Genomic DNA, 22,129 nt, shown 5'->3' with positions numbered 1-22,129 from the left:
TGGCAGTTTGACCCCTGGCCTCACTCAGTGAGTTAAATGGGTTGAGTACCCAGCCTTGTCGCAAGTGCAAGCGGCAGTGTAGTTCCCAGATTCAGCTCGGATCTGGTGTGGCCGACGGCCATAGCTCTGATTCGACCCCGAGCCTGGTGGGAATCTCCATATGCCACAGGTACATCCCTAAAAAGACAAAAAAGGGAAAAAAAATCATAACATGAGGAGTTCCAGCTTTGGGGCAATGGGTTAAGGATCTAGTGCTGTCACAGTTGTGGCATGGATTTAATTCCTGGCCTGGGAACGTCCATATGCCACTGGTGTGGACCAAAAAAAAAAAAAAATCAGCATGAGTTTTCTTTGTATTCCTGTCCAATATCCTGTATCAGGCCCAATTTTGTTACTTCTTATACAATAATTTCCAAGGCACAATGGAAAAAAAATCAAAAAGCTAGAATCATGTTTACATCGTGTTTACCACTTGTAGGTAAATTTCTACACACTTGCATATGCTCATTCTTAACAAGAAATTGTCAAGCCAAGAAAAACAAGAGGGAGAACTACTTTTATTGTTTAACGTTTCCTTCAAATTTTATACCGATGTATCTATTATCTTTTTAAAACCACTAATTTTTCAAAGAGGACATAAGCCAAGATCAGAAAAATCTATGCTTTTGAAAAATATACAAACTGTCATCTAAACCTGCACACAAGTTACGGTTCTAATCTTGTTCTACTAAATAATTTAGATCACGATAAGAAAAGAAAAAGTCTTTTCCCTGCAGATGCCAGTGATTCATCCAACAACTCTGAAGGTCTCTAGAAAGTTTACGTGTATTTCTGTGCAAGGAGGGATCCAGCGCCCTCGGGGGCGGCGGGGGGGGGGGGGTGCGGGGGTTCTAAGACAGAAGAACTCCTGATGTTTAGCCCATACCAGCCCCTGAGGTCAGCCCGCAGGATGGAGGCAGGGGCTCCTCAAGACCCCGCTCCCACCCTCTCCCACCTCCCCACCACCCCCACCTCCGACAACGAGGACTTGGCAGCCTGGGATGTGGCCCCTGAGTAGGGCTGCCCCCTGGCTGCACGTCACGCATTTTGCAGGACAGAACACTGAAGGTCAACAGAGCAAGCCAGAGCTCATGGCCAGATGCAAGACTTCACACGATGCCGGAGAAGACCTTCGGGTTCATTCACTCTAAGGAGTTACCTGGAGACCAAGGGAAAAAAAAAAAAGGTGTTTTTTTTAAGTTGTGGGAAGACATCACTCACACACAGGAGACGGATGTCACGAAGATACACGAGGGAGGACAGCTGCGTGATGATGGAGGCAGACGGCAGCGAAGCATCTACAAAGACGGCGGGCAAACCCCAGAGCCAGGGGCAAGGACGGAGCCTCCCGATAGGTTTCGGAGGGAGCACAACCCTGCGGCACCTTGACTCCAGATCTCTGGCCTCCGGAACGGTGAGACAGTTTGTTTGTTTGTTTTGTCTTTTTGCCATTTCTTGGGCCGCTCCTGCAGCATATGGAGGTTCCCAGGCTAGGGGTCCAATCAGAGCTGGAGCCACCAGCCTACACCAGAGCCACGGCAACGCGGGATCCGAGCCGCGTCTGCAACCTACACTACAGCTCACGACAACGCCAGATCCTTAACCCACTGAGCAAGGCCAGGGATCGAACCCACAACCTCATGGTTCCTAGTCGGATTCGTTAACCGCTGAGCCACGACGGGAACTCCGAGACAGTTTATTTGTTTTAAGCCACCCAATTTGCAGTTACTTTTTTACAGCAGCCCTAAAAACACGAGTACACGGATCAAAAAGTATTTCCGTAACTTGATTAACCCATTCCCTAAACAGATAAAACGATGAAAAAGGTGCTCCACATCCTTAGTCATCAGAGAAACGCAAACTAAAACACATTTCGTAGCCACAGAGAGGCTGACATCAAAAGGACTGACAACCTCAAAATTGAGTGAGGGGATGGAGCAGCCAGAGCCCTCAGACACTGCAGTGGCCGGGTCGAAAGGTAGAGCCGGTCAGGCCAAGTCGTATCCATTAAACACGCCCATCTAGTCCCGCAATTCCACTCCTAGGTATCCACCCAAGAGACATGAAAATGTATCCACAAAGGACATGGACAAGAACACTCATATCAATCTAAGAACAGCTACAAAGTGGGAACGGCCCCCAAGTCCATCATCAGGAGGAGACGATGGCACATCCATACAGTGACCTCCCGCTCAGCAACAAGAGACCGAGGGGTTCATGCGGATGAAACGCAAAAGCATTCTAGACTAGCAGCTGGTCTCAAGAAACCATATATTGCATGAATCCATTTTTTTTTTGTTTGTTTGTAAAAGAACAAACAAAACTAAGGTAATAGAATTCAGAAGGGGCCAGGGGAGGGACAGGGAAGTTCCTGGCATGTCTATACCTTGTTTTGAGTGCAGGTTACATGGGCATGTACCATGTTCAAGATTCAGTAAACTCAACAATTAAGATGTTATAGGAGTTCCCGTCGTGGCGCAGTGGTTAACGAATCCGACTAGGAACCATGAGGTTGTGGGTTCGGTCCCTGCCCTTGCTCAGTGGGTTAAGGATCCGGCGTTGCCGTGAGCTGTGGTGGAGGTTGCAGACGCGGCTCGGATCCCGCGTTGCTGTGGCTCTGGTGTAGGATGGTGGCTGCAGCTCCGATTGGACCCCTAGCCCGGGAACCTCCATATGCCGCAGGAGCGGCCCAAGAAATACCAAAAAAATAAAAAAAATAAAATAAAAAAAATTCTACATATAAAAAAAAAGTTATCTTAAAAAAAAAGATGTTATAGTGCAACTAAAAGCGGGGAGCATCTGACAAAACCTGAGTGAGGCATAAAATCATCAATGGACATTAAAAGAGTTATTGGGGAAGCAGATACTTGCTCAATGTCTCAGGGAACAAAACCTACCTGTTCCACGGCACTCACCACACCTTACCCAGGTGACCAACCAGACTAGCACTCCCAGTGGGAGACCCTAATGTGCCTTCTGATATAATGCAATATGAAGCCATGCCACCTATGAAATATCCTTGCCAGGAGTTCCCACTGTGGCGCAGTGGAAACGAATCCGACTAGTATCCACAAGGATACAGGTTCCATCCCTGGCCTTGCTCAGGAGGTCAAGAATCTGGCATTAGCACAAGCTGTGGTGTAGGTTGCAGATGCAGCTCGGATCCTGTGTTGCTGTGGCTGTGCCATAGGCCAGCAACTGTAGCTCCAATTCCACCCCTAGCCTAGGAACCTCCGAATGCCACAGGTATGGCCCTAAAAAGTAAAAACCACAAAACCTCCTTGCCAAAAAATGTGGGACCTGAGCCTAGTCAAGCTTCTAAACCAAACTTCCAGAATTCAGAAAATAGAGGGTATAGAAGAACAATTAAGTGACACCATGAGGAAACAATCAGACAAATCTAGAATATAGGACAGTCTACAAAAACTGGCTTGGACTCTAAGGCAGTATCACTGGGGGCAAAAAAAAAAAAAAAAAGTAGAAGGATTGCTCTATAAAGACACATAAAAACCAAATGTGTCTTCAGATTTGTGCATAAACCTTGATTAAATCTTGTTTTTTAAAAAAGACCATAAAAGCATCCTTGGGACAAGACAGCTAAAGCAATTATACGCCTATCAGACAAAACAGACTATAAACAAAGATAGAAATAAAAGACAAAGAAGAGCTTTATATAATACAGAGGTCAGTCCAGTAAGAAGATACAACATTCATACATGTAAATACACCCAGGAGTTCCCTGGTGGCTCAGGGGGTTAAAGATCTGGTGTTGTCACTGCTGTGGCTCAGGTTACAGCTGTAGTGTAGGGTCAATGGGACTTTTAAATGCTGTGGGCACAACCAAACAAGCTCCCCTCATACCACACACACACAAAACGTAAAAGCATCCAACACAGGAGCACCAAGATATATAAAGCAAAAGCATTCTAGGACAATCGGGAAATTCGAATATGAGAACAAGATATTAGATATTATAGAATTACTATTAATTTTTAACATGCAATAGCAGTATAATCATTATACAAGAGCATGTTTTATTCTTAGGAGAGGCATGCTGAAGTTCTTAAAGGTCAATGTCCTGAGGCATTCCTGTCGTGGTGCAGTGGTTAACAAATCTGACTAGGAACCATGAGGTTGCAGGTTCGGTCCCTGGCCTCACTCAGTGGGTTAAGGATCCGGCGTTCCCGTGAGCTGTGGTGTAGGTCGCAGACGTGGCTTGGATCTGGCGTTGCTGTGGCTCTGGCGTAGGCTGGCAGCTACAGCTCCAATTCGAGACGTAGCCTGGGAACCTCCACGTGGCGGGGGAGCGGACCTAGAAAACGCAAAAAGACAAAAAAAAAAAAAACCCACCAAGGTCAATGTCATGAACTCTGCAATTTACTTTTGTGGTTGAGAAAAAAAAATTATTTCTATAGCATACATATAAGTTTAAAAAATTGACAGTGGTAACAATTATTGAATCTAGATACAGAATACATGAGAGCTTATTATCCTCTTCATTCAAATTTTCTAGATATTTTTAAAGTTTCATAAAAAACTGGAACATAATAAAGTTTAAAAGGCCTAAATGCAATGAGGTACCTTAGAACAGCTTCTTGAAACAAACCAACAAAAAAAAAAAAACCTTAGCAGAAAAGCTGGTAAAATATAAGTAACGTCTATAGCACAGTTAGTATTACTGTACTAATGCTCATTTCCTAGTAAATCTGCCTTGGTTATAAAAGATGTTCAGGGGAAGCTGGATAAAGGGGAACTCCCTTCGCTCTCTTTGCAAATTTTCTGTAAACCTAAAATTCTTCCAAAATAAACCTTCTTTTTAAAAGGGAGCAACGAGTTATAAAAGCCAAGACATTGTCACCAGTTTTTAACATGCCTATCATTGAACAACTGCAAGATCCCATGTCTAAAACAATGACTTCCCACCAATATCTAGTTGGGTGCAAAAAGACTCCAAGCATGCAAAAAGCGTCTGACAGGACCATGTACTGGACAGAAGGAAGTTGCAGGCCAGATGGGGCCTCGATTCCTCAGAGGGGAGTGAGCTCCTGGCTAAGCACAGATACCTTGTTCTCCTGGCTGAGTGATTTCCTTCATTCAGCAAAGACACAGGCTGAGCTGGCTGCTTGGGCAGCACCAAGGGCAAGAGAACTGGAAAGAGGAGGAACCCAGCAGCGTCAGTCTATGTCCCTTCCCTGATCTGCAGAGCTCCCAGCTTGGCCAGACTCCTCCAGACACATCCACGTTTGCAGGCCAAGATGAACCAAGCTGCAGCATCAGCAGACATCCGTGCAACCCCTGTAGTGTCTAAAAGATTCCCATCACAGGAGTTCCCTGGGTGGCTCGGCGGAAGCAAATCTGACTAGCATCCAAGAGGACACAGGTTTGATCCCTGGCCTTGCTCAGCAGGTTAAGGATCCGGCGTGGCCTGGAGCTGTGGTGTAGGTCACAAACTTGCCTCAGATTCAGCATGACTGTGGCTGTGGTGTAGGCTGGCAGCAGGAGCTCTGATTTGACCCCTAGCCTGAGAACCTCCATATGCCACAGGTGGGGCCCTAAAAACAATACATAAATAAAGAAATAAAACATGGGTAAGATCTAGTTTAAAAATAAAATGAAATGAAATAAAAGATTGCCATCATATTATCTCATTTAATCCTGGTGATAGCCCTCATGTTGCAAAAAGAGAAATAGGGGAGTTCCTGTCGTGGCACAGTGGTTAACAAATCCAACTACGAACCATGAGGTTGCGGGTTCCATCCCTGGCTCTGCTCAGTGGGTTAAGGATCCGGCATTGCCGTGAGCTGTGGTGTAGGTTGCAGACACGGCTCAGATCCTGCGTTGCTGTGGCTCTGGTGTAGGCTGGCAGCTATGGCTCCTATTCAACCCCTGGCCTGGGAATCTCCATACGCCGCTGGAGTGGTCCAAGAAATGGCAAAAAGACAAAAAAAAAAAGAGAAATAGGGACATCTCACCCCAGCATCCTGGAGTCACAAACACTTTTCACCTGAAAGTCTTTCTCTAATAGGAGGTCCTGGCGCCTCTCCCCACCAGGCGCCCAACTATTTGCCTTCCTCCAAGACCACTTCCTCCTTAGGCATCTGGGGCTTCACCTGAGACCCACAGGAACCACAATTACGCCTTCCCTCTGAATTTCTACAGGTCTTACCCTGGGATGTATCAGAACAGGCAAGGGATGTGAGTTTGCTTTTGGCCTTTTCTCAACAGGGGCTATGGATGGAAGAATGTGGCTGAAATTCAAGCAAAAAATCTATGATTTCTTGAAAGCAATACCAATTTGAAACCGTTGACGTGCTGCTGGGATTGTGTGCTGGTTAAGAGCACGGAGCGAGGGATCACACGGCAGGTGTGCAGTCTCGGCTCCACCAGGGGCCCCGGGCTAGCTCACCACCCTCAGAGATGTAGGCGACTCATGGAGCAAACGGAGATGACAATCACAGTACCTGGCTCGCAGGGTTGTTTGAGGACTAAATGAAATTATCTCAATGCCTGGCACCTAACGAGAACTCAATACATAGCAACAATTACTGGTAGACCCTGTACAGGTATGGATCTTATTTTCATTTTTGTCTTTTAAAAAAGCTTTCTCTGCGGAGTTCCCGTCATGGTGCAGCAGTAATGAACCCGACTAGTATCCGTGAGGTCCCATCCCTGGCCTCGCTTGGTGGGTTAAGAACACAGCATTGCCCTGAGCTGCGGTATAGGTTGCATACAAGGCTTGGATCTGGGCTTGCTGTGGCTGTGGCGTGGGCTGGTGGCTGCAGCTCAATTCCAACCCTTGCCCAGGAATTTCCCTATGCCACAGGTACAGCCATAAAAAGCCAAAAAAAAAAAACATAAAATAAAATAAAAACGTAGTCAGAGGATCTTCAGAATGAGACAGGAAAAAAAGAAAAGAAGGAGTTTCCAGAGTTCCCTTTGTGGCTCAGTGGTTAACGGACCCGACTAGGATCCATGAAGATGTGGGTTCATCCCTGGCCTCGCTCAGTGGGTTCAAGATCTGGCGCTTCTGTGAGCTGTGGTGTAGGTCACAGATGCAACTTAGATCCCACGTTGCTGTGGCATAGGTGGGCAGCTGCAGTTCCAATTTAACCCCTAGCCTGGGAACTTCCAGATGTTGCAGATACGGCCCTAAAAAGCAAAGCAAAAAAAAAAAAAAGAGGAGACAAAGGAAGTTCCCTTGTGGGGCAATGGTTAAGGATGTGGTGTTGCCACAGCAGCCTGTGGCACAGGCTGCAACTGCAGTGCCGGTTCAGTCCCTGTCCTGGGAACGTCCACATGCCCCAGGTGTGGAAAAAAAAAAAAAAAAAAAAAGACAGAAATAAAAAAAAAAAAAAGGGAGTTCCCGTTGTGGCGCAGTGGTTAACGAATCCGACTAGGAACCATGAGGTTGCGGGTTCGGTCCCTGCCCTTGCTCAGTGGGTTAACAATCCAGCGTTGCCATGAGCTGTGGTGTAGGTTGCAGACGCGGCTCGGATCCTGCGTTGCTGTGGCTCTGGCGTAGGCCAGTGGCTGCAGCTCCAATTAGCCTGGGAACCTCCATATGCCGCGGGATCCAGCCCAAGAAATAGCAAAAAAAAGCCAAAAAAAAAAGACAGAAATGATTGATAACTTCAACAGCCCAAAAGCCACCAGCCACTTAGGACTAGGATGTAATTTTACTATGTGATCAGAGTCATGCAAATTGATTAAAATTAAAAATTCAGTTATTCAGTAGTACCAGCCACATTTCAAGCATTCCATAGCCACGTGTGGCTGACGGCTACCGCAACGGACAACTCATTTCTCCCACTACAGAAAGTTCTACTGGTCAGCACGAGCCTAGAATGCCGCTCCCCGCTCACCTGGCTACTCACCTGGCGGTGGTGGTAGAAGGCCTGGTTTCTCTCCAAGTAATGAACGCTTGGCAGGCTTGGAAGGAGGTCTTCGCAAAGGAGCAGGCCTCTTGGAGGGGGCGGAGGGGGCTGCCGGGGGAAGAGGAGGGGGAAACAGACCATTGGGGTAGACCAGTCCTGCCGAGAACAAAACTCAAAACATAAGCACGAAAATGTAAAGGACCCTGTTCCAGCTGCTTTTGCCCCAAAGGGATCTTCCCTGATCTAAAAAGGGGCTGATGTAGAAAAACACGACAATCCTCAAGATGGGAATTCCCGCTGCGGCACAGCAAAAACCAATCTGACTCATATCCATAAGAATGCGGGTTGGGTCCCTGGCCTCGCTTGGTGGGGTTGGGGATCCAGCATTGCCATGAGCTGTGGTGTAGATCACAGATGAGGCTCAGAGCCCGCACTGCTGTGCCTGTGGGATGGGCCGGCAGCTGTAGCTCCGAGTGGACCCCTAGCCTGGGAACTTCCACATGCTGCGGGTGCAGCCGAAAAAAGCAGCAAAGACCAGCAGCAAACTTCTGTACACGGGTGTGCCTGGCTGCAGGCACTGCCCCCTTCCCTGTTACGACTTGGATCTTGATATCCCCGCCTTTGCTCAGTATTTCAGAAAGCTCTGCAACACTGCCTCCTGGGCTGCAGTGAGTGCGCTAAGCAAAAGCTAGTGGGCAAAACAAAAGATGTCATCTGTGAGAACAGCCACTCCTAAGGGTGGGCCAATGGGCACTGAGGGAACTCAGGAAAGCAGATCAAAGGAGTGATTCCAGGAAGCCCCGACCTTCCCATAGAAAGGGTTTTCTGTAAATCTGGTTATCTACAAACCTTTTGTTCCTACTACCTTCTCTTTGTTGCAGAAACATGTACATCCTAGCTTCCCCCCTCTCCTCCTCGGAGGAGTTTCTCAGGGCGGCCAGAGATGCTGTCTCGGGGGCTTAAGTCCTAATCTCACCCTAAATAGAATGTAACTCTCAAAAAAACGGCAGGGGGCTGAGCTGGGAGCACCTGCCGCGCACGCCAGGCCCAACCTCAGCTCCTAAGAGTTCTGCCAAGGCCTCTGGGCCCAAACTGGCCAAGTGGGCATCTGGAGCTCAACAAACTGAAGTCTGGGGTCTGCATGCAATCTGCTATCTATATTGGTATGGCTTGCAAGCTAGAATGGTTTTCTCACTTTTTAAATAGTTACATTTTGGGGAGTGCCGGTCATGGCGCAATGCAAACGAATCCGACGAGGAACCATAAGGTTGTGGGTTCAATCTCTGGCCTTGCTCAGTGGGTTAAGGATCCGGCATTGTAATGAGCTGTGGTGTAGGTTGCAGACGCCGCAGGATTGGGTTGGAGACGCCGCTCCAGCTCCAATTAGACCCCTAGCCTGGGAACCTCCATATGCCTCGGATTTGGCCCTAGAAAAGACAAAAAAAAAAAAAGATCTGCCACGTCTGTGACCTATACCACAGCTCACGGCAATACCAGATCCTTAACCCACTGCGTGAGGCCAGGCATCGAACCCGCAACCTCATGGTTCCTAGTTGGATTCGTTTCCACTTCGCCACGACGGGAACTCCGGGGCAAGAAGATTTCTTCCTGAGCCCTCCACCCTTGTCTTCACTCACTTCCCACAGGAAAGAGCATGTGGTAAAGACAGGCCTGTGGCTGCAGTGCAGGGGAGCATGAGAGCACAGCAGAGGGAGGGAAAGAACAAGGACATGGCAGCAAGAAAATACAGACTAGGATGGGCTGGGAGAAGATGCCAAACTGATACACTCTTGCTCATCCTGAAGGTCAACAGGTCACAAAGGGAGGAGACACAGAAATGCTCAATACACAGACCCCGTGATCAAAGACACAGACACTACAGTCCCAGAGCACTAAAATAACAGGGGTTATTTCACCCTGTTCAGGAGTTCCCATTGTGGTGCAATGGAAACAAATCCGACTAGGAACCATGAGGTTGTGGGTTCGATCCCTGGCCTCCCTCAGTGGGTTAAGGATCCAGTATTGCTGTGAGCTATGGTGTAGGTGGCAGACGCGGCTCAGATCCACTGTTGCTATGGCTGTGGTGTAGGCCAGCAGCAACAGGTCTGATTCGACCCCTAGCCTGGGAACCTCCATATGCCGTGGGCTCGCCCCTAAAAAAACAAAAGACAAAAAAATTAATTAATTAATTAATTAAATAACCCCTGCTCACAAAAGAGGCCAAAGCAGCGTCTGACTCTCCCATTTTATCTAAGGCCCAGGCGAAAAGCCTATGAGGACTTCCCTAGCAACTCTTCCTCGTGAACACAAAGGACTGAAAGCGCCCGCAGCCAGTTTCTTCTCCGCTCCTGCTGTCGACACACAGGAGGAGAGGAGGGGAGACAGACTGTAGGAACAAATATTTGGAAGATAAGGAACAGAGGGAAAAGGTGGAAGAAGCTGCATCCTAGGCATCTGAATTTTTGTTGCTTTTTTAGGGCCGCCCCCATGGCATATGGAGGGTCCCAGGCGAGGGGTCAAACTGGAGCTGTAGCTGCCAACCTACCCCTTCAGCAACAGCCGCGGGGGGATCGAAGCCACGTCTGTGACCTACATCACAGGTCACTGCAATGCTGGATCCTTAACCCACCGAGCAAGGTCAGGGATCAAACCTGAAACCTTATGGTTCCTAGTCGGATTCATTAACCACTGAGCCACGACGGGAACTCCCAAGTCTCCTTGTTTTAATCGACCTCGACGTGGGTTCCATGACCCTGGAAATGGGAGTTCCCAGTAGTACAAGCTCATTCTGGGCAGGTGGCAGATACAATTTGACACCAACTACTCAGAAAAGAAACCTCAAACACACTACTGAATTCAGAGGGCTTATTACGACAACTGTTAAGTCCCTCAAATCGTGGCCATCAATCTTGGTTGAAGAGCTTCTATAAACTTCTCCCAGTATCAAAACTTAAGGCAACTCAATCAAGTGCAAGAACACACTGAACCTCAATGCATCTCTCCTGGTCTTTGGAAATCTAAATATGCATTAAAAACATGACAAGAGACACTGCAATTGCTCTAAGATGTCAGGTCCTGCTTCCTCAGAAGCATCTCATAGAAGCAGGGGAGCCTCCCTGCATCGGATTCCTGGAGGGACACACTGACCTGGCAGTGGAAGAAGACCACCTGGACGTGGAAGGAGCCCGACTGGCCTGTCCCCTAGCAAGGGGGTCTTAGCTGAAACTGCGGGAGGAGGGCCTAGGAAGCAGTTCTTTCCCGGGGTTGGAAGGAGCGGAGGTCGAGTGCCCACGATGGGGGTGTTACTGCCTTGAAATGAGGGAGGATCACTGCTGGCCGAAGGATTTGGTGTCTCACCACCTAGAAAAATGAAGAAAACAAATGGTCAGCAGAAGCCTGCTGCAGAGGTCAGGTTGCTGCACAAACAACAAGTAACAATTCCAGGAAGACCTTCCCTTCTTCGGACTTAGAGGTGTCTCTAATCAAAAAGCCACAGGATCAGAGTTCCCTTCAAGGCTCAGCAGGTACTGACTGGGCTCCATGAGGATGCAGGTTGGAACCCTGGCCTCCCTCAGTGGGTTAAGGATCCGGTGTTGCCCTGACCTGGGGTGTAGGTCAGAGACATGGCTCGGATCCTAAACTGCTGTGGCTATGGTGCAGCCAGGCAGCTGTTGCTTTGATTCGACCCCTAGCCTGGGAACTTCCACATGCTGTGAGTGCAGCCCTAAAAAGCAAAAAAAAAAAAAAAAAAAAAAAAGCAACAGCATCAGGAGTTCCTGTTGTTGTAGCTCAGCAGGAATGAACCCGGCTAGCACCCATGAGGACACAGGTTTGACCCCTGACCCTGCTCAGTTGCCATGAGGCATGGTTTAGGTCACAGACATGGCTTGGATGTAACAAAGGCCAGAAACTACAGTTCTGATTCAACCTTTAGGCTGGGAACTTGCATATGCTGTGGGTGGGGCCCAGAAAAAAAAAAAAAAAAAGACAACAGGATCAGCTGTACACCCAAACCTAACACAACTTTGCAAATCAACTACACTTCAAAACAAACAAACAAACAAAAGAGCATCCGTATGTTAGCTAGATTGACTGTGATGAAAACTACACAATACATACAAATATTGAGTCATTATGTTGTACACCAAAACTAATATATCTCAATACAAATAAATTTAAAAATAAATCAAGTAAGCATTCGGGAAAAAAAAAAAAAAACCAAAACTGTTATATTTTAGGCTTATGGGTTCCCTCCCCAGCCTGAGAAAGTAAGTTCAATAAAAGTGTACAAAAATAAACAGTAATTGATAATAACAATTTCTCTAAAGCTTTCACATGGGTTTTACAACCTCAGCTACTCTTCCCTACAATGGACTATTATTTTCTTCTCACCTACTTAACGCAAAACAAACAATCTGAAAAGTGACTCCTTGAAGGCTTATAACCACCTGAAGGGCTCTTTAAAATCAGGGAGATTAGGAACTGCTTCTTCATGTTTACCATTCACTTCAAAGTCCTCTTGAAAATGTGTCAATTAAAAAACAAACTGAGGAGTTCCCGTCGTGGCGCAGTGGTTAACGAATCCGACTAGGAACCATGAGGTTGCGGGTTTGGTCCCTGCCCTTGCTCAGTGGGTTAACGATCCGGCGTTGCCGTGAGCTGTGGTGTAGGTTGCAGACGCGGCTCGGATCCCGCGTTGCTGTGGCTCTGGCGTAGGCCGGCGGCTACAGTTCCAATTCAACCCCTAGCCTGGGAACCTCCATATGCCACGGGAGCGGCCCAAGAAATAGCAAAAAGACAAAAAAAAATGAAAAAATCAGAAAAACATAAATAAACTGATAGGGAACCAGAACTCGCTCAGTGGGTAAGGGATCCGGCGTTGCCACAGCTGTGGCTCAGATCGCTGACCCAGCTCAGATCTAGCGTGGCTGCGGTCAGGCAGGCAGCTATAGCTCCAATTCGACCCCCTGCCTGGGAATTTCCATGTGCCACAAGTGCCCTAGGGGGAAAAAAAAAAAAGAAGAATATTCGCAAGGAAAAGGGACTATTGCAAACACCTTCCAGTTGTCCTTTCCTGGTGTGGAGGTAGTCGATGAGCAGGTCCAGCTCATTCTTGTACAGATGCTTGCCCTCATCCAACAGGAAGAGAAGATGCCGGATGCACGAAGGGACGGAGTAGCTGGTGAGGCTGTCTCGGGCCAGGAAGTCATCCACCAGATCTCCAGCCCGCAGAGAAATGCCAGGACGTTCCCGCTGCTCCCGTTTAGCAAATAATCTCCTATGTTCTTGCGCCACCAGCGCCAGGGCATTCTCCAGGGGAATATGACGAAGGACTAGGGACAAGAGAAACCTTGCTTTACATCAAATGGGTGCCCTGATGGCTTTTAAAACACATGCACAAAAAGAAAAGAGTTAAGGCAATCAGCAAAGAACACAGTTAATGAAACGACACGTTGTTTAAACGGTCTCAGCTTTCAGTACAGATGTGACTATCGACTGATTCAAGAGACTCTCAACAGCAGGTGCCCTGTCAGATTTCAGAAATCAAACATTACATTCTGCTTCAAAATTATAACATGTGGCAGCTTGGTTTGCCGTTTCCACACAATCCCTTATTTCACCATTGGATGGCTTCATGCGAAGTTGACTATAGAGAGAGAGGAGAAATATGCCGCATGTGTGTCTATGGGAATTCTTACAACTAAACAAATCTGGCCTGAAAAAAAAAAAAGCAGATGCGGAGTTCCTGTCGTGGCTCCGCAGAAACGAATCTGACTAGGAACCATGAGGTTGAGAGTTCGATCCCTGGCCTCACTCTGTGAGTTAAGGATCCAGTGTTGCCGTGAGCTGTGGTGTAGGCTGGCAGCTGTGGCCCTGACTAGACCCCTCGCCTGGGAACTGCAGAAGGCTGCAGGTGCGGCCCTAAAAATCAAACAAACAAAAAACACACAAAACAGATCCAACTTCAACCATTACTGGCTACTTGAAAAATGGAAACACACACACACACACACACACACACACACCACACACACACCCTGTCCCCCAAAGGCGAAGGTTTTCATTTGCTTCCAGCAATCAGGGTGTGTGACTTGAGTGTGATTCAGAGAAGAAACAACCAGGAACTGAGACGAGCAGCTTTTACACAGCAAGAAGGGATGAGAAAAGAGTGAAGCAGGTATGGCCGTTTCTCATCATGTGCCTTTTAGTGTTTATCTTTTAACTCTGTATATGCAATGCATACACTGAGGGTGACAACAGACAGACCCGTGGTAGGGGCTTCCAGGCTCTGTCACTGTTGCACATGGAATAACAGCCATCTACGTGGCTCCCCAGTCCTTGGCACAGGTCTACAGGATCTTAAAGCGATTCAAAAGCCTTTCCAGAAGTCCCGTTTTGGCACAGTGGTAATAAACCCGACTGGTATCCATAACAACGTGGATTCGGTCCCTGGCCTCGCTCAGTGGGTAAAGGATCCAGAATTGCTGTGAGCTGCAGTGTAGGTCGCAGACGCGGATCAGATCCATTGGTGTAGGCCAGCAGCTACAGCTACAATTCCACCCATAGCCTGGGAACTTCCATGTGCTGCAGGTGCAGCCCTAAAGAGACAAAAAAAAAAAAAGCCTTTCCAGGAGTTTCCATTGTGATGCATCGGAAATGAATCCGACTAGTATCGATGAGGATGTGGGTTTGATCCCTGGCTTTGCACACTGGGTCGGGGAATCTGGCCTTGCCATGAGCAGTGGTGTAGGTCGCAGGTGCGGCCAGGATCCCATGTTGCTGTGGCTGTGGTGCAGGCTGGCGGTTGCAGCTCTGATTCAACCCCTAGCCTGGGAACTTCCATATGCTGTGGTGTGGCCATAAAAAGACAAAACAAACAAAAAAAAAGCCTTTCCCGGTCAGGTTTGGAGTGCTCTGAACCCTAATTAATACATTTAAAAAAATTAATTCTAGGAGTTCCCGTTGTGGTGCAGCGGTTAACGAATCCGACTATAAACCATGAGGTTGCGGGTTCGGTCCCTGGCCTTGCTCAGTGGGTTAAGGATCCGGCGTTGCCTGAGCTATGGTGTACGTTGCAGACGCAGCTCAGATCCTGAGTTGCTGTGGCTCTGGCATAGGCTGGCAGCTACAGCTCTGATTAGACCCCTAGCCTGGGAACCTCCATATGCCACAGGAGCAGCCCAAGAAATGGCAAAAAGACAATCAATCAATCAATCAATCAATCAGTAAACTCTAGATACCAAGAGCAGGTTTTACATTACATAATGGCTGTAGTCAATGCCAGGTAACTTCTGATCGCTCCTAAGTGTATCCACTGAGAATAAGACTTAATAAAACTTAATAAAAGTTTAATTTTAGGAGCTCAGTCGAAACAAATCTGACTGGGAACCATGAGGTTGTGGGTTCGATCCCTGGCCTCGCTCAGTGGGTGAAGGATCCAGCTGAGCCTTGAGCTGTGAGCTGTGGTGTAGGTCGAAGACGCAGCTCGGATCCCGTGTTGCTGTGGCTCTGGTGTAGGCCGGCGGCTACAGCTCTGATTCAACCCCTAGCCTGGGAACTTCCATATGTCGAGGGAGCAGCCCTAGAAATAACAACAACAACAAAAAAAAGGTTACATTTAGGAAGAAACATGAATATATATATGTCTGCCATCAGGTGCTAAAGTTTCATTGAGTATTTTAAATATTTGCTTTGGCAGAGAAGTAGGTCCACACACTTGTGAATAATGGCTGCACTCAAGTATGAAGCCAACCATGGACTATAAAGCACTGTGAAGGTGAGCCTAGGACTAACCTTGCTGGAGTACCTGTCATGGAGCAGTGGAAACGAATCTGACTAGGAACCATGAGGTTGCAAGTTCAATCCCTGGCCTTGCTCAGTGGGTTAAGGAACCTCCATATGCTGTGGGTGAAGCCCTAAAAAGCAAAAACCAACAAATAAAATGAAATAGATGTACCTTATAGGAGAAGTTCTTTTTAATTATGATCTGAGATCAATAATGAAATTCATGGATGAAACATTAAACATTTACCTATATACCATATCCCGGAGATGAGAAAAAGATACTATCTTTTGAATTTGTAACCTGTTAAAAACAGATAGCACTTTTTTCCAAAAAGTGCTGCGTGTTTTTAAAAGCATTTTAGTATTCGACAAATTATTCAATCTACTTACTTGAGTGGTAATTTCCTAAACGATCTTGCATGAATATTAACACTTAAGTAACCAGATGTGGTTATTAGACATTTGCACTACCTGTTCATACTATACTGTTCCCCAGCCTCAGCCCAGGATATTGGGACTTGCCATTTTTGAAAATATGCATTTTTGGAGTTCCTGTTGTGGCTCAGCTGGAACAAATCCAACTAGGATCCATGAGGATGCAGGTTCAATCTGTGGCCTCGCTCAGTGGGTTAAGGATCCAGCATTGCCATGAGCTGTGGGGTAGGTCGCAGAAGAGGCACTGCTGTGGCTGTGGCGCAGACCCGCAGCTACAGCTCTGATTTGAACCCCTAACCTGGGAACCTCCAGATGCCACAGGTTCAGCCCTTAAAAATAAATAAGAAAATATGCATTTTCTTTTACATTTTCAGTACTTACGAATGACATAAATATGACTTAAGGCTTATTATGTCTTTAAAATAAATTAGATATTTTCTTTGAGAAAAAGAAAAAGCCCAATTTCTTTTGTTTTTTGCTTTGGATTGGTTGCTTTTTTTTTTTTAATTTTATGGCTCCATCCATACCATATGGAAGTTCCCAGGCCAGGGACTGAATCCCATCCTCAGCTGTGGCCTACACCATAGTTGCGAAAACGCCAGATCCTTTAGCCCACTGAGCTAAACTGGGGATCCAACCTCTGCAGAGACCCAAGCCACTGCAGCCAGATTGTTAACACGCTGCACCATTATAGGAATTCTGGTTACCTAATATTTTGGATTCTTAAGGCAGAAGCACTTAAGACGATTTAAGCTTTAATAGTCTCTAATACACCCATGAGTACTCTGTGATACCGATTCAAATCATTTTATCTTAACTGGATTCAATTTAGTTACTGACAAATGTAAACCTTTAAAATGTACCAGCCCGCAAACAAAAAACTATTACATTTTGAAAGCAGGATCTATTTGTTTTTTCTTTTTGTCTTTTGTTGTTGTTGTTATTGTTGTTGCTGTGGTTGTTGCTATTTCTTGGGCCGCTCCCGCGGCATATGGAGGTTCCCAGGCTAGGGGTTGAATCGGAGCTGTAGCCACCGGCCTACGCCAGAGCCACAGCAACGCGGGATCCGAGCCGCGTCTGCAACCTACACCACAGCTCACGGCAACGCCGGATCCTTAACCCACTGAGCAAGGGCAGGGACCGAACCCGCAACCTCATGGTTCCTAGTCGGATTCGTTAACCACTGCGCCACGACGGGAACTCCTGAAAGCAGGATCTGTTTTGAGTGACTGTTCTAGATTGCGCTCAACTTACCTTTGGTAGACTTATGAAGCAAAATTACGGTACAAGAGCAAAGTTCTACGTTAGACTGTTCAACAAGAATACAAAACGGGGACCCATCATCCTTAACTTCCTGGAGTGCTCGAGTGACGTCTGATTCAGAGGCAAGGAATATCATTTCCACCACCAGGCCATGATCCTGTAACTGATGACCTATGTCTGTTGCATATTCCCTTTAAAACACACACAAACATACACATGAAAAAGGTGGGTTACTTTCAATTAAACAAACCAAAAAAACTATGTCACAAAGCAATTGTTCCAAGATATATTATTATTATTATTATTATTATTATTATTATTACTGCTTTTTGGGCTGCACCTGGGGCATATGGGTGTTCCCAGACTAGGTGTCAAGTTGGAGCTTCGACTGCACAGCCACAGCCACAGCCACATGGGATCAGAGCCCTGTCCACGTCCTACCCCACAGCTCACGGCAACACTGGATCCTTAACCCACTGAGCAAGGACAGGGATCGAACCCATTTCCTCATGGTTACTAGTCAGATTCGTTGACTGCTGAGCCCCGAAGGGAGCTGCTCCACAGGCACTTTGACATGCCACCAATTTAAGCAAGTGAGCTGCAAGATACCATATTTTTACTGTATTAAGTGAGGAGATGCCACATTTTCCCAAAAATCACACATGTCCTGCAACTTCTCTTCATCCTTAGACATGTTGAAAACACTCCAGGGTGTGTAGCCATCTGATGGAATCAGTTAAGAGAACTGGAGGCAACTCTCCCCAAAAGGAAAACTTTTTTTGTTGAAAACTTAGCATCCTCCTTTGGTTGATTATGTACATAATTTTATAAAGAAAGCAGAGTTGGTCAAAGTCGTGTTTCTGTGTGGCATGATACGCTGGGTCTGAGCACCATGAATATGGCCCGTGTTTTTCTTTTTTCTTTTTGCCTTTTTGCCATTTCTTGGGCCACGGGATGGGCCATTCCCGTGGCATATGGAGGTTCCCAGGCTAGGGGTCCAATCAGAGCTGTAGCTGACGGCCTACACCACAGCCACAGCAACACAGGATCCAAGCCGAGTCTGCAACCTACACCACAGCTCACGGCAACGCCAGATCCTTAACCCACTAAGCAAGGCCAGGGATCGAACCCACAACCTCATGGTTCTTAGTTGGATTCGTTAACCACTGAGCCACGACGGGAACTCCTGGCCCATGTTTTTCAAAATGGAATGATTCAAGTGTTATCCACTGACATGAATTCAATGTAAAGACCACAATGAAAATTTTCAACTATATTAAAGAACAGAGGGGCTGTATCTTCAGAAAAACCAAGCAAATGCTCCTGATAATTAGTTCCTGGAAGAGACCAGTCCTTGTTGAGGTTATTACCACTGAGACAATTCCTTGCCGAAGGGTAAATGGTTAACACTGGAGTTAAGCATCCAATCAACACCAACCACCCCATAAAGGACCTTGGATCAAAACCCAGTCATCTCATCCCTGTTTTTTTGGCCTCAGCCCTTAAGAATCGCTCCTCTGCTACTCCTTTGGCTTCCATTCCTGTCTCATATCGGCTGAGAAACCTGCATTAGGCGATTCTGTTGTGACTCCGTGGTAATGAACCCGACTAATTCAAATCATGACATCTCATGTGAACGACTTTGTGATAATTTTCACTCTGCAAATATGAACTGTCATGAAATGAGGATGCCCCCCAAAAAGGCCCAGCTCAAATGATACTATTCCCTGAATCCTCCTTGATTCATCTCATTGGCCCCCACAACGGTAACCGTTTCTTCCTTGTGTGTATACGCGACTAAAGAGCAGCAACAACCCTTAGCATAGTCCACCTTCCATTTGTTATTTACGCATGTGGCATCTTATTAGACTCTGCGTGGTCCAAATAGGAATTGTTACTTCATTATCTTTATGTTTCTGTCTGTGCCCAGCACAGAGCTTGACATGTAACAGTGCGCAAAAGGTATATTTTGTGAATGAAAAATTAATGATGGCAGAAAAAAAGCTTTTCTAGAAGCTGGTTTAGGAAAGTAGGAACGATTTCAGAAAATAAATTCAAGAGGAAAACAAACACATGACACTTCCTATTTGCAAAGTGACAGCCCATGAGTGAAAACTATCACAAAATAGTTCACGAGATGACATGGTTTGAGGAGTCCCCTGACATGGCTCAGCAGAAACGAATCTGACTAGTACCCATGAGGATACACGTTCGATCCCTGGCCTCGCTCAGTGGGTTAAGGACCCCTCTTGCCGTGAGCTGTGGTTTAGGTCGCAGACACGGCTCGGACCTGGCATTGCTGTGCTGCAATGCAGGCTAGCCTGAGGTCCGATTCGACCCCTAGCCTAGGGAACCTCCATATGCTACAGGTGTGGCCCTAAAATGACCCCCCCCAAAAATGGATGACATGATTTGAAAATTAATTCCTGTTTTGGAATATAAAGGGATGAATTAGCCCACTAACTGATCCCTCCAAATCTTTCCGACATTCAAGAGACAAGAGAGCCAGAGACACCGCCTAGTGTGTGCCATCTCTGTCAGATGCAGAGCCCACACGGCAGAGTTCCTAAATTGCATCCACCAGGATTCTGATCCATGGCTAGATGCCAGACCCACAGAGCGCCAGGCAGTGGAGTGACCACCACTCCAGGGTGACCGGGGAGACCAGCCCTCTCCGCCACAAAGCTCTGCACTCAAATTCACACCAGCCAGCCTGGCCCTGGCAAGAACATCAGGGTTGTTGAAGTCCAATGGCCGCTGGAATCAGTCACGATCCAAAAGGAAGAGCAACAGGCTACAAGTCAGTGGGGGGGGATGCTTGCTACAAGTTTTGAGAAAGCTCATCTAGTCGGAAGATTAACGTAGCTTCCAGGGCCGATGCAGGGGATGGGAGCAGGCTTGCCAAATGTTGAGGGAAAACAAGGCTCCTATGCATGCTGCGTCCTGACCGCCTCTGGGTTCAAAATCAGTTTAAATTGCTACATGATCAAATTAATCCGGGGCATGGCTGGTTGTCTTTCAATTATTAAAGGGAAATCCCATCATTTTCTAATGTAAAATGAACTGCCCTCTCTCACCCTCCCCACGCTACGACTGACCTCATTTCTTCTAGGATGCTGTCTCCCAAGGTCCAACCCACATACCCCTCCAAACGAGATGGAGCTATGATGTGGCTTTACAAACTCAGAGATGCTACCTACAAATAAAGTAGCTCTCTGAAAAGAAGACATCATAGAATAAAAATTGAGTCATTTTTTTTTTCCCTCTGGTCTTTTTAGGGCTGCACCCATGGCACTGGAGGTTCTCAGGCTAGGGGTCAAAACAGAGCTGCAGCTGCCGGCTGACGCCACAGGCACGCCAGCGCAGGATTTGAGCCATGTCTGCAGCCTACACTGCAGCTCATGGCAACACCAGATCCTTAACCCACTGAGCAAGGCCAAGGATTGAACCCGCGTGCTTATGGATGCTAGTCAGATTCGTTTCTGCTGAGACACAACAGGAACCCTGAGTCAGTTTTAAACTGTTTATTTTCACATAAATATGTGCCGAAAACCAATGCTACCTTAATGCTGGGTTGTGTTTTGTGTGTGCCTGGCCTTCTGTTCAGGAATTATTAGTCCTCATCAGGTCTGGGTCTTCGTATAACACACTCAGGGCCTGGCCTGGAGTAACTGTGTATAATGCCATCCGACCAATCGCCTACAGGCCAGGCTCTCTGCCAAGCACTATAAAACCCGACAAAATCCAGAGACACAGTTACCCTCAAATGTGAAGTTCCTGTCTGCCATCAAGTGCCAGGCAGTGGTGTGGGAGATCAGGGCATGACTTGGGCCCAACGTACCAGCTGGAGACAGACCAAGAGGCAATTATGCTTACACAGCCTGTGCGAGCTGGGCCGGAGGAGAAGAGGGAATGGGCATTGCAGATCGAAGCAAAAACAGCACAAAGGCTGGGAGGGGTTCAACACACAGCTATGAAATGGGAGGACCCTTCTCTGAAAGATGAGTTAAGAACGACCTTTCTGGCACATTACACTAGATCAGGGCTGGCACAGGGAACCCAACCCAGAAAATAGCTTCGGTTTTTTCCTTTGACTGATAAAATTAGCAGGAATTTCTGCTGTGGAGCAGCAAGAGTGGCAGCATCTTAGAAGCACTGGGACACAGGTTGGATCCCCAGCTTGGCACAATAGGTCGAGGATGCAGCATTGCTGTAGCTGTGACGGAGGTTGAGACTGTGGCTCGGATCTGATCCCTGGCTCGGGAACTCCATAAGCCGAAGAGGGGTGGGCAAAAAAAAAAAATTTATATTGCCATGAGCTGTGGTGTAGGTTGCAGACACAGCTCAGATCAGGCGTTGCTTTGGCTATGGTGTAGGTTGGTGGCTACAGCTCTGATTCGACCCCTAGCCTAGGAACCTCCACATGCCATGGGTCCAGCCCTAAGAAGCAAAAAAAAAAAAATTTATAGATGCTCACTGTAGTAAACTCGGGCAACACAAAAAAGCTGAATAAGGAGTTCCACTGTGGCTCAGAGGAAACGAATCTGACTGGCATCCATGAGGACACAGTTTCAATCCCTGGCCTTGCTCAGTGGGTTAAGGATCCGACATTGCCGTGAGCTGTGGTGTAGGTCGCAGATGCAGCTGGGATCCTGCATTGCTGTGGCTGTGGTGTAGGCAGTTACAGCTCCGATTCGACTCATAGCCTGGGAACTTCCGAGTGCCTTGGGTAC

General features: G+C 47.1%; 1 protein-coding gene across 1 annotated transcript in view; it reads right to left on the bottom strand.

Annotated features, from left to right (window-relative positions):
- Positions 1–539: 539 nt before the first annotated feature.
- The window catches only part of LOC125133862 (uncharacterized), a 56,094-nt gene continuing 34,504 nt past the window's right edge, over positions 540–22,129 (bottom strand). Inside the window, exons 8-12 of the mRNA XM_047792490.1 lie at positions 17,388–17,587; positions 12,971–13,246; positions 11,061–11,273; positions 7,914–8,069; positions 540–1,198 (exon numbers count right to left, since the gene is read on the bottom strand). Of these exons, the coding sequence (XP_047648446.1) occupies positions 1,182–1,198; positions 7,914–8,069; positions 11,061–11,273; positions 12,971–13,246; positions 17,388–17,587 (862 nt within the window). The 3' untranslated portion in view covers positions 540–1,181. The remainder of the gene's footprint in view (positions 1,199–7,913; positions 8,070–11,060; positions 11,274–12,970; positions 13,247–17,387; positions 17,588–22,129) is intronic.

The sequence above is a fragment of the Phacochoerus africanus genome, chromosome 8, assembly GCF_016906955.1.
Source record: "Phacochoerus africanus isolate WHEZ1 chromosome 8, ROS_Pafr_v1, whole genome shotgun sequence".
Lineage (NCBI taxonomy): Eukaryota > Metazoa > Chordata > Mammalia > Artiodactyla > Suidae > Phacochoerus > Phacochoerus africanus.
The sequence above is the reverse complement of the archived record's forward strand: the minus strand, read 5'-3'. Positions and strand labels throughout refer to the sequence as shown.